General features: G+C 38.4%; 1 protein-coding gene across 13 annotated transcripts in view; it reads left to right on the forward strand.

Moving 5' to 3' along the window:
* The window catches only part of MBTD1 (mbt domain containing 1), a 31,834-nt gene that overhangs the window by 4,118 nt on the left and 15,440 nt on the right, over positions 1 to 12,276 (forward strand). For 6 of the 13 annotated variants that reach the window (XR_005107260.1, XM_037406879.1, XM_037406774.1 and 3 more), the window contains 5 exons: positions 3,763 to 3,964; positions 5,103 to 5,242; positions 6,078 to 6,192; positions 6,285 to 6,367; positions 11,948 to 12,065. Coding sequence is in view for 12 of the 13 variants with exons in the window: in XM_037406879.1 (XP_037262776.1) it covers positions 3,763 to 3,964; positions 5,103 to 5,242; positions 6,078 to 6,192; positions 6,285 to 6,367; positions 11,948 to 12,065 (658 nt within the window). In the remaining variant the exon portion in view is untranslated. The other 7 variants (XM_037406799.1, XM_037406821.1, XM_037406859.1 and 4 more) reach the window with 6 other exon arrangements.

Below are 12,276 nucleotides of genomic sequence, written 5' to 3' on the forward strand. Positions count from 1 at the left end.
TTGTGAAACGTGGATTCATCTTACTATGGTTGTAATTGTTAGATGGAGTTACTAGAACTGTCAGTCTGTAGTAGTTTTTTTGAGTGAAGGACCGCATTCTCATGGACAGGGTCTCAAAATTCAGTGGGAACACCTTGCATGGCAAAAAGCTGTTCTTTCTGGGGCTTCCTTCCATTCTAGAGGTCCTTTAGCTACCATGCTTGGGTGGTACTTTGTTAGACAGATAGTATTGCTCATCAGCTGGTAGGGCACGCTGCTGCTCATCTCTTGCAAGAACTGAGCAGGGATTGCAGGCGGCTGCTGTTACCAAAGCAGCTGCTTTATCTCTGTTATGGTTCTGTTTGAGGCATGCGTCGTCCTTTTTGTGAGGATGCTGCGTTTGACCTTTGGAGTTCAGAGTTGTAGCCTGACATTTTTCTGTTTCAGATGTTAGAGGTCCTGTTCTTTTGCAAACTCCATCTAAGTTCTGCAGGAAGGGTTATCAGAGATGCCGCTTGCTGTTCACTTGTTGCTACAAATTGTGTTTCAACAGGAGCTAAAAAGAACTTTAGTGGTGTTTATTATCAAAATAGAAATGTTTTGATCTGCTCTAGAAAAATTCCAGCATAAGTATTTGCATATCAACTTCCCTAACTTCCACCTACTTCTGCGCACAAAGTACTTTGTATTTTTTTTGTTGTAAAACTGTACCTTTTCTAAGTCTCACAGAGCATATTCTGAGTAGTTTCCCCAGAATTACAGTCCAGGTAATAGCTATAAATTAACATTTAGAATGTCCTGTGTAAATTATCTGTCAAACGTGGTCATCTTCTGGAAAAAGCTTGAATAAAAACGTTGTATAAGAACTACAGGATTATTTTAAAACAATAAGCAAAGCTGTTGTTTTGAATTGCTCATAACTTGAACTGGGACAATTTGTCCAAACTTAAAGTATGTGGAAAGGTGATACGCGAGACTTGTTTTGACTCTGTAGTTAAACTCTACACACTTGATTGTTGCTACTTAGGTACTTGTATAATGCCGAAGAATAATTTTCTTCGTTGAGGGCCCGACTTCCCATACAGAAACTGAAAATGTTTTCTTTCTCATCTGCGGATGCTTTGGCAAAGAGACCTTGGCAGTAATATTGATGTTCTAAATCTGTGATGCAGAAGAAGAACAAAAAAGAGCCAACTGTGCTCTCGTGGTATGTGCAGTTGCCACCTTGCACCATGCTTCAGCTTGCTTTACAGCAGCCAGTCTGCCCAGTGTGCCACTGGTCTTGCCTCCAGCTTCCCATTTCTTCTTCCACTTTCTCCTGCAGTGGGAGCAGTGCTGCCTATAGTTTCTCTGCTGCAACGCTGGGAGCTGGAGGGACTGTGAACGGGCTGCGCTTCTCTTCCTTCTGAGCTGCTGCAGCATTTCAGACCCCTGCCAGCCAAGTACTGGGCAAGGCAGAACCACCACGTGGGGCCAGAGCTCTGCAGGGTGGAATGCAAAAGGAGTGTCCCAAGGCCACCTGGCACTGCAGCCTCTGGTAAAGAGTGGAGTCCTCCTTTATGTGGGATGAGACCCTCATCTCCTAGTGCAATCAGATCAGCAGGCTTGTGGAGCATGAGGGGATGAGGAAGGAGATCCTGCCCGTGGGCTCTGAAACCCCGCTCTTACCTATCCCTAATTCTAGAAAGGATCGTGGTGTTCTGGTATTAGTTATGAAATGGTTAATATGGTATTGCATTTCATTTCTTAGCAGAGGCTGTGGTCAAGGAAAGTTAAATGTTGTGAGGCATTAAGGGGTACATGAAATCTTGAGGAAGATGACTAGTCCGCATGTTTTGATCTGTGAATTACTGGGACTTTGCAGAACACTGTATCCATGGCAACATTGTGCTCAACTTCTGCCTTAATCTGCACACGTGTGCGCACACAAACAAATAACTCATCCTGCATCGTGGTGGCTAATAGGCATCAGTAGTAGCGTACAGGTAAGGCTCGGTACCAGTGCAGGTCAGGGCTAGGTTTCGTTGTGCTGTCCTCTGATTGCAACTGTTACCCTAGCGACTTCAGGCAGATGTCAGTTCCTTCAAGGATTTGTCAAGTTATCCTAAGTTTTGATTGGGTTTAATATAATTGCGAATTGTTGGCTGAGGAACATGTGCATAATTAAAGTTGCACTGACTTTTTTTGCTGGTTTGTTTTTTTTTTCCCAGAGCTGCTTTAAGTGTGTTAGATTTGTTTACCTTATTGCATAACCTTTTGTGCTTACTGGGTTTTGTTTGGGTTTTGGTGGTTGTTTTTTTATTGATTGGATGCTAGGATTGGGTCAGTGTGGAAATCAGTTTTCCCTTTTAACTATAAGGAAATCCTTCCATAATAGGATTTAGTCAGATTGCGAAGAGGAATAGCGACTATTATAATAAAGGGATAGCGTGGCAGAAAAAGGCTCGGATGAGATCCAACAATAAAGATGTTCAGGCATATACTCTCTAGGAAAGGGATTTGGGGAATTACTGTGATGAAATCTTAAAGCTATGAATCCAAATGCAATTCAAGAAGGGAAAGTCCAATCACATGTTACTGTTTTTCTGCCTACAGTGACTTTTAAATAAAATGAGCTCTTGGAAAAGGAAGTAGAGGCCAAGGCTTTCATAATATTTTTTTCTGCTTTTTTGGCTGTACTTCATTCTCCTAACTTGTGCTTCTGTTGTGGAATTTTTCTTCTCTTTATCTGTTATTCTGTCAAACTTAGTATACTGACACTGTTAAGGATAATGGAAATACTTTAAGCTAAAAAATTTTAAGATTTCAATGAAGGCAGCTCACAGCAGTAGCCTTGTTTCGGTAGAGCTGTGTAAGATACTAATAAAGTGGAAATTGTCACTGTATTAAAATGCATGTATTGGGTGTACATCAGAAAAAAAGACATCAGTTAACCTATTGTTACTGATGACATAATTTTCAGTGTCTTTGCTGGACACTGCTTAACTGTTACACATTCTTCAAAAATGTATGGTTTTATTGGACCTCGGGTTTTTTTGGTTATAGGAAAACTCTTATTATGTAACAAGTTTTCATATATGACAGTGGCAAATTAGTCACCTTGCTTTCTATCTTTTAGCATTTATACAGACCCCATTGCCATAGTAACGGAGCTTTTCATAATTGTTAATGTATTAATCCTCAGAACGTCCCTGTGAGGTAGAGAGGTATTCCTGGTTCGCACGTGAGAGACTGAATCACAGGGAAGCTGAGTGATCCATCACCAGCCCCACGAGCCAGCGAGAGCGGAGATCCGCTCTCGTTTCTGTTCCTGGGGTGTAAGTGCCCTCTTGGTTGAACTGGCTTTTCTCTGCCCAGCTTTCTCAAATGAATGAATTTTAGTGAGATTGGCTGCAGCCACCTGGGATGTGCTCATTTGCATGTAAGAGCTGTGTGGCTGTCGTTACTCAGCACATCAGGTTTAATGAACTCTGAAGATACCAAGAAAAAGAAATGTATGGACTGCTACTGTGTATTCTCAGTGGATCGTGAGGTAGATTCTTCTTCCTGTATATTGCATCACCAAAAATTGGCTAGTTTTGATAATATCAATATGAATTTAATTGGCAATTTGTGGCCCACATGTCTGTGCTGATAGAGCAGTTGGCTAGTACCTCCACTTTTGAAGGCTGATACTGACCTTTGAAACTTTTTAAGCTTGAGTTTGAAATCTTTGCATTCAGAATGCTCTGCTGTTCTTTGGGTGTTTGTTGGTTTTGTTTGTTTTTTTAATTTTATTTTTAGACAGAACATACTTCACGAGCAGGAAGGAAAAGACGCGATTCATTCGGGATGTTTGACGGTTATGATAGTTGTAGTGAGGACACCAGCAGCAGCTCCAGTTCAGATGAGAGTGAAGAGGAAGTTGCTCCTTTGCCGTCCAGTCTCCCAATTATAAAGAACAATGGACAGGTCTATACTTACCCAGATGGCAAATCTGGCATGGGTAAGTATGAGGTGCAGGAGTGCAAAGAGTTTGATACTTATTTTTTTTTTTTTAGCCTGTGCCGTGAGGTGTTGGGCTCCAATCCCAAACATTGGTCGCAACTGAAAAGGGACCAAAACAGCTCAAATGTTGGAGTTGGTTTGTTTGGGGGTGTGTGCGTGTAATTGATTGTTTTTTTTTGCTAAACTGAATTTTGAATCCTGCTGTCAGGAAAGAAATAACAGGGGAACATCCACCCTCCCATCAAATGTGTGTGTTGTATGTATGCACATGCATGTGTATGTTATGTATATTGGTTTTGTTCTTTAAGCTTTGAGGAAAATGTCAGTGTGTTCTCAATATGCTTGGGCATATATTCTCTCTTCCCTTTGTTATCTATACAATATATTAAAATACATTTCTCCCTATACTAGGAAAACTTCACTACTGCTACTGTATAAAGTCTGTTAGTGTATACCTGTTCACTACCCACTAGCTGTGAGCTAGAGTAGAGTGGGAAAAAAATCAAAAAAAGGGAGGACTGCTTTCATCCTCAGAGGAAAAAATATTTTGGCTGAAATAATTAGCGATTAGTAGAGCTCGCTCTGGGTAGAATTTGGTATTCTTTTATTGGCATAAGTTTGTCACAAACTTACTCATCATGGCACAACTCGGTGGTGATGCTGTCAACCTCTGAAGCATATGATTTCAGCTAAAGAGAATATTGGTGGGCTGGAGTATTTAGGGTATACTAATTTACGATTCAAGAAAGAGATCTGGTTTTATTTCAGGTGGGAAGTATTAAATATTTAGAGGAAATCAAGATTGGCAGACCTAGATTCAAAGCAGATATTTCCTTGAGAACCTTGAAAACACAGAAATTGGCTTTAGCTGCGTCATTCACTTCTACCAGTAGTAAAATTAATAGGGAGCAGAACGGAGGCACCCTTTCACTGATGAACTTGAGGTTCTTGGGTGTTTCACTGACATTCATGGTGATGCGCTTTAGTTTTCTGTGCAGTTCCCTTCAGGGTCAAACCCCAAGGAACTGTTTGGTGGTGCCACCTACAGGACCTTCCTTATGTTGTCTTTGTTCGGAATTTTTGCTGAGGCCTTTGTTACATTCGCTAACGTTTGGCTTTTTCTCTCCTCTGATAAGCTACATGCGAGATGTGTGGAATGGTTGGTGTCCGTGACGCTTTTTACTCTAAAACAAAACGCTTCTGCAGTGTGTCATGCTCTAGAAGCTATTCGTCAAACTCCAAGAAGGCCAGCATTCTGGCCAGACTTCAGGTAGCGGTACAGACACCGTTTTCTTTATATACTTACTATAGCCTGTGTTTGTAAAACTTGTTGATTTGTAAAACTTGCTGAATGTTGTAAGATAAGTTTCTTAACACATTAAAATTTTCACATAAGTGATTTTGTAAGCCAAAACTCAGAACTGTATCAGTAATGAACAAATTACTTTGCTCAGCAGAGCAAATTACAGAGAATACTGACTCCTTAATTCATTTCTGCTGCAGTGGCTCTTCTGCAAGAAAAAGATCAGGGAAAAATCTTTAATCCACAGATGTAGTGACTTGCAATTCCATGCATCTCATACCCAAGATACTTTCTGGCTTTAGAGAGCATAAAGGTTTATTTGGCATTGCTGTGTTTGGGTTTTGAGGGTTTTCTTAACTGTCTAGGTTTGCAAAATGGGTTTTGGTCTGTTAAAATGTTACTTGAATAATCATGAAAGTAGATTTGTGACATTCAAGAAAAAAGAAAGAAATGTCAAGAAATATTGTTATATCCTATTGCAACAATTCATTGCAACAAATGCCAAGAAATTGTATTGGTGTAAATTAGACTAAAAGTTGTTCCTTTTGACCTGCTTTTAAAAGATACCTTTTTTTCAGGTAAACAACGAATGTATAATGCTCTTCAAGTTGGAATACTAGTACAAAAGTCATCTTTTGGACATTCTTTGCTACTGGTTTTTGTATTTTACATGTAGTTTTGTGATGCTTACTTAACTTCCATTCTGTGTTGTTCTAATTTTAGTTAAATCTACTAGAGATATGCTACAGAGCTATGTAAAAATAGGAGTTTGGAAAGACTTTATTTATTTAGCTTTTTTTTGTTTTAGGGTAAACCTCCAACAAAGAAGGCTAAAGTTCTACAAAAACAACCTTTAGTGGCTAAATTAGCAGCATATGCTCAGTACCAAGCAACTTTACAAAACCAGGCAAAGACTAAAGCAGGTAATGACATACAAAGAGTTGAAAAATTTTCAGTAATACAGGATTTGGTGCTCATCATCAGCTTCCTAAATAAAATAACTTTCTCTTGTCAGCTGTCCCTGTGGAAGGTTTCAGCTGGGGTAACTACATCAATAGCAATAGCTTCACAGCAGCTCCCGTTACCTGTTTTAAACACGTAAGTATTTTTCAATACATGTTATCTTTTTGTGTGTGGATATGAGAGTGTCCGTGTTGATTCCTGAATTAGTTTTTGCGAAACAGTCATATCCAAGGATATTTTAAGGCCTTGGACTATGAAACTTACATTGTAAACTGTGTCAGTATGACTGCTTTTTAGATAAGGGTGTTGATGTTTTATTTGAACACTGTCAATTACTCTCATCATACAGGCTGTCATATACAAAGTAGTAAAAGGAGGATTCTTAAACACTTCAAGTTACTTTTCTGACATTCAAGGCACAAAAACCACTGAATGCGCTACAGAGTAACAAACTAACCAAGGCTGCTGTGTTAAAAAAGGTAGAAAAGGCTTTTGTTTAGATTGAGTCAGGCCTGCTCCCTTATGCTGAACTGATATTTTGGTTACTTTTTGGATTTGGGATTTTTTTTTTACTTAAGATTCTCCTTGTCAGTCATGCTGATGGGTACTGTAGAAACAGAGGGAGAATTAAGGTTTTTTTATGTATCTGAAATTGAAAAGGTTGGTTTTCTTTGTATTAGTTAGAAAAATTCCAAATAAAAAGCTGTCAGTCACTACAGAATGTAATTAGGGATTGAGGAAAATATTTAGCAGCATCTGTCTTTAATGTGGTTGTTAAATTCCAATTATTAGGTCTTGTTTAAAATATTGTCAGTACTTTCTGTCTCTTAAGTAAAAGCTTTCTGACAAAAAGTGTTTTCTTAGCATGCTTTGATTTTTATCTGGGAAGTTGGAAGTGTTCAGTCTTCTTACAAAAGTTTTATTTTGCTCAAAATTATCTTACAAAAATTGTAATCAAAACAAACATTTTGTTTCATGGAAGTTGTCCGTAAGGGAGAAGAGAGACATATTTTCTGTCCAGTTCTGGAATTCATGCTGAGCCTTGTCAACTCATAAATCAGTGGGAGTGGAGGGCTCTTGGCAGTTGGCACTTTCTGAATAGCGCCCTTTATGCTTAGAGGCCTCAACTGTTGCCCAGAATAGAGCTGTGTATTAGTATAGCTTCGTGAATTTGCATCTAATTCCACGTGCTTAAGCAAGCAAGTTTGTACTTTGCTTTCCCAGTTACGTATGTGATGTAATAAGTAATTCTTAGGTACATACCAAAAGGTATTGTTTGATAATGCAAGCTATGCTATTAGAACAAATGCTTCAATGACATCTGGCATCCTCAATTAGGGTACAGCTACAATAGTTAGCTCACTTGCGAATTATGCTATAACATTTCCTATTAAAAGGAGTTATATCTTCCTTTTTTACTGCTTCATTTGTGAAGTTGAATGGTACACCAGTAATGTGAACAGATACAATAGTAACGTTCACGTTTTACCTTGATTATTTTCACAAGCTACATGGCAGACAGTGCTGCTATGACTGAATGTTGTTTCATTTCTGTCCCTGTTTTCCTTTTCATACAAGTTAAATGCAGCTCGTGCAGCCTCCTTTGGAGATTTCTACTTCTCTGGTGGACATTAGTTAGTGTTACCAGGGTGTGATTTGCATTTAGTTTTACTGCAGTTATTTTTTTGAAAAGATACGTTATTTAAATCAGAATCTGAAAACACATTAGTACTCTCTTGCTAGATCCTTTTCTCTCTCTGTCCCTCCCTCTGTTGATAATTACAAGAAATAATACTCTTTTTGTGTGTCTGGAAAGATTATTGCTAAGTTTTCTGTGTGTTACATTGCTTTGATTCATGAAAATTTGTGTCAGTTGATGTTTGTTTACCATCTGTTTTTTTGATTCCATGCACGTTGTGTGTGTCCGCAAGATGAATGTATAAAGCTTGTTCTATCGAAAACAAAAGCTTTGCATTGACAGTAAAGTCATGACATATCTGCCTTTAAATTTCTATTACATAAAGTGCGTATCTGATTATACTGGGTGTATCTGTATGGGTAATTGATAGGGAGCATTTGGATCAATATTAAAGAAAACTTAAGAGAATTATGGGATGTGGGATTTGGCTTACTTATTACTTATTTAATAACCTGGCATACTTCTGTATTTCAGGTCTGATATATTTTTCCCAGACCAATTTTTTTTTTGCCTAGGGAGTTACTTCCTCTTCAGTTTACAACAGTTACAGTTTAGAATTAAAACATTTAAACCTTACTATTCTGTCTCCTTCTCTGTATGAGAAGAATTAATTTCAAAGTCTTTTTGTGCGCTTAATTGTTAACTTCAATTCCAGACTTCAGTGTTGAGTAACGCTACTGAAATTCACTAGCAATAGTAGAACTACGCCTGCTTTATCATTAAAGTAAACTGAAATAGAGAAGCTGCTTTGGTTCGTGTCATGTAGGAAGGCTGTGACATGTAGTTTGTGCACCTTGCAGCTTTTCTTTTTTTTTTTTTTTTAATTGCGTTGATCAGATGCGCTGCAGTAGCTGATGCAAGGAGGAAAATGTAATTCAATGTTTTTAGTATTTTCTTATAGCTTAGTCTCATACAATGTACTCATTGCTAACCTGCACTCCGATTTCATTTTTTTCTAAATGGCTTTTACTTTTTCCTGTATTTGCTTTTATCAGCTCAAACCGTTCATAGAAATGAAAGCAAATACAGTGTTTTGAGTCATTTTGCAGTACAACTTAATGCAGTTAGTAGTAATTATTCTTTTCCACTCTGTTGCTAGTGAGATGCACGTTTCCCAAAGTTAAGAATTTTTCAATCTTTCTTCCAGTTGAATTTTATCCTGAGCAAAAATATTTTCATTCTCTTGGTTTATTTTGTTATTTAAATCAATCAATTGTGTATTCTAAGGAAACATCTCCAGGATTTCACACTAGATGGCAGTGCTTTGCTTTGAACTTTTTGTTTTAAAGGATTTCGCGCATTGTCTTCTGGCATTACCTTTAGTTGGGCTACCCTTCGCATGCGAGGTTGCAACTTAGTATCCTTATGCTTCAGGAATTGGTAGCATCACTTTGCCATTTTCAAGTCTGAAATCATGGCAATGTGGGTGCCATCCAAAACTTGGAAAAAGCATCCAAAATTCGGAAGCCAATTATTTAACCCAGAGGATCTTTGTCAGCTAGGCATGTGGGGATGCTTAGGGCGCTCCTCTCAAACAGGACCTTCCTGATTGCAACTTACCTTGCAGAGAAGGCAGCTGCTGCTCACAGATAGACCCTCCCAGGTCATCTCCCGGAGCAGGAAGCGATGAACCACATCTTCCTTGTTTGGGAGTGACGTGAAGTGGATCTCTTCGTCATGAGTCTGAAAGGTAAATTTGTTCTTACCTGTAAATTATGGTTCTGCTAGTTCGCACTATGCCAATCCAGACTTCAGAGTTACCCTTCCAGCCAGCAGACGAGTAAGGCTTTACACTTGATAGAGTGCTTTTTGAGTTTTTCAAAGCACTGTGCAAACATTGATTAATCAGATGAAGACAGAGAAGACAGGAAGATGGCTGTTACAGCCCTGGTTTATCCAGTCTTCCTCCCTTAAGAATATTCATGATGAGTGAAAAATGAAGAGATGGCGCAGTATACCAGGTATACTGTACACCATTACTTCAGGGCAGTCATGTTATCTGGCATTTCAGTAGTGATGCTACACAGGATGGCTTCCTTCTTCGAAAGGGTGAGCCATATGGATTGGTGTAGGAGAACTAGCAGAACCAATATTTTCACAGACAAGGACAAATTTAACTTTCTGCTATTTCCCTCTATACCAATCCACTTTCTAGAGGTAAAAATCTGTGACGTTTCCTTGACTGGTTGATGTGAGGGGAAGTGTTTCAATATACTTTTCTCTCAGAATCAACTGAGTAGATGAGCAGACAGTAAAATATTTCAATTAAGTGCAGCTGGATTATGAAATTATCCAGTGCTGCTGGTTTTGATTGTTTGGCCTCATCTGTATGTCTCTATACAAGGCAACAAGATTTACTAAAATATGCAGTTTGGAAAGTTTCCCCAATTCAAATCTAAAATTTACACATGTCAATTCAGAAATGATAACGCATACGTAATAGGACTTGATTAAGAAGCTGTATCTGCGTATTTTGCATGTGAAAATAAACGATAGTCTTTCCAGTTGTTTTTTTCTCTCGTCTGCCAGATGGCAGAGAAGAGCTCTGCAGTCCAGACTGGTGTAGATGGGACATAGCAGAACATGAAGAGACCAGGCTTCAAGAATAAGAATCTTGCATACTTGTTGTAATAACTTATTTTTCCTTTAATAGTTAAAACTAGTTTTAAGTTTTGCATGCCTAGCCTCAACTATTTGTGCTAGTGAAGGGTATCCCTTTTTAAGATGAGTCTGGTTATTAGTGTTGCTAGTTGGCTATTGCTGATTGCCAGCAAAATTCCAGTATTGTGATTTCCAATCATTTCAGATTCATCCAAATTTCTTCGCTTCTGGCTCTCAGCCAAAATCCTGTCAAGTTGGAGGCTATTCCCACAGAGTGGTTAAGTTCTCTGTATTTTCAAAGAGCTTTGTAAATGAGACAGCGTAGAATACTGTCTGCCGCTACGGTACAGAACCAGAGGATCACTTCCGTTGTCCCTGTGATATCTGGATATTCTCTGAACTGAGAAGAATTTATTTTTTTCTTCTCTAACACCTTAGAATCGGTATGAATGTTGTTCTTAAATACCCAAGATCAGAATCTTTCCCTTCTTGGTGGTCCCCAGTTTAATGTAGACTGAGTCCTTTTCTGTTTTGTCATCAGTATAATGTCAGTTGAGTAACTTCTAAGGTTTTAGGTTCTTCAGCACTGTGCATTTCTGGTACTTTTACAGTACCATCTTTGACTACCTTTTCGTGATGCTCTGTTCAACAGAACGTTCTTGTTGAGATTCCAAACTAAATGTGATGTTTATCTCCAGTTCCCACAAATCCTTAGTACTTCATCGAGCTTGTATTTCTTTTTGTTAGTAAATTGTTAGTCTGAGCCTTCAGGACAGTGTGAGGAATCTAGCTGGGCGTTTCCTTCTGGCATTCATGAAAAAGCTGCTGCTCAGCCTTCTGTTCTTTTTGCTTGATGGAATCACTTGCAGGTGATAGGAGAGCCTGTTCCTCTGAGAGGATGTGAACCAGTGGGTGACGAATCCCACCATAACCAATCACCAGAATAGATTCAACAAGTAACTTTTAGGCATTTTTTCAGGAAATTTCCTGATTTATAGAATTTAAAGAATTTGACGCCTGTGGTACAGGTATGAATTTAAAGTACCATAATTTTCTTGTGAGTAGAACTGCAGAGGACTTGAACCATTCTCACTAAAATGAGTAGCTTGCACGTAATTGGAAGACAGTAGAATAAAGCTGACCTGTGAGTATATGTAATTGGTGCTTTACAGATTTTTAAACTTGGAATCCTATAGTTTTTGCAAGAAATACACAGTAATAATTGTATACAATTACAATACTACATGTAAGCTTCAAATCAAAACCAAACCAGGTTTTCATAGTGTTTGCTAAACATATGCTTATGTCTTATCATGTATATTGATTGTTTGTCTTAAGTTGCTTGTAGGACACTAATAATTATTCTAATGTGGAGAACTGGTGACTTTTTTTCTCCCCACTACCTTAAATGATAGGCACCTATGGGGACATGCTGGGGCGATATCTCAGAAGGAGTGCGAGTGGAGGTTCCAAACACTGACTGCAGCCTACCTACCAAAGTCTTCTGGATAGCTGGAATTGTAAAATTAGCAGGTAAATATATTTTAGTTGAAATTATTAAAATAAAATAACTGTGTGAAGGGAGCTAATAATTTAGTCAATGGTCACAAGTTGTCACACCTGTGTCAAAAGGTTATACATTTTAGTGCTGTCACTATTATTCTGTTTTGCAGGGGCTTCAGTGATACTTGAGAATGCTTTTTTTTTTTATATATTTATTGGCTCCAATTACAGTAAGAGCAGT

Source organism: Falco rusticolus, chromosome 1 (assembly GCF_015220075.1).
Source record: "Falco rusticolus isolate bFalRus1 chromosome 1, bFalRus1.pri, whole genome shotgun sequence".
Lineage (NCBI taxonomy): Eukaryota > Metazoa > Chordata > Aves > Falconiformes > Falconidae > Falco > Falco rusticolus.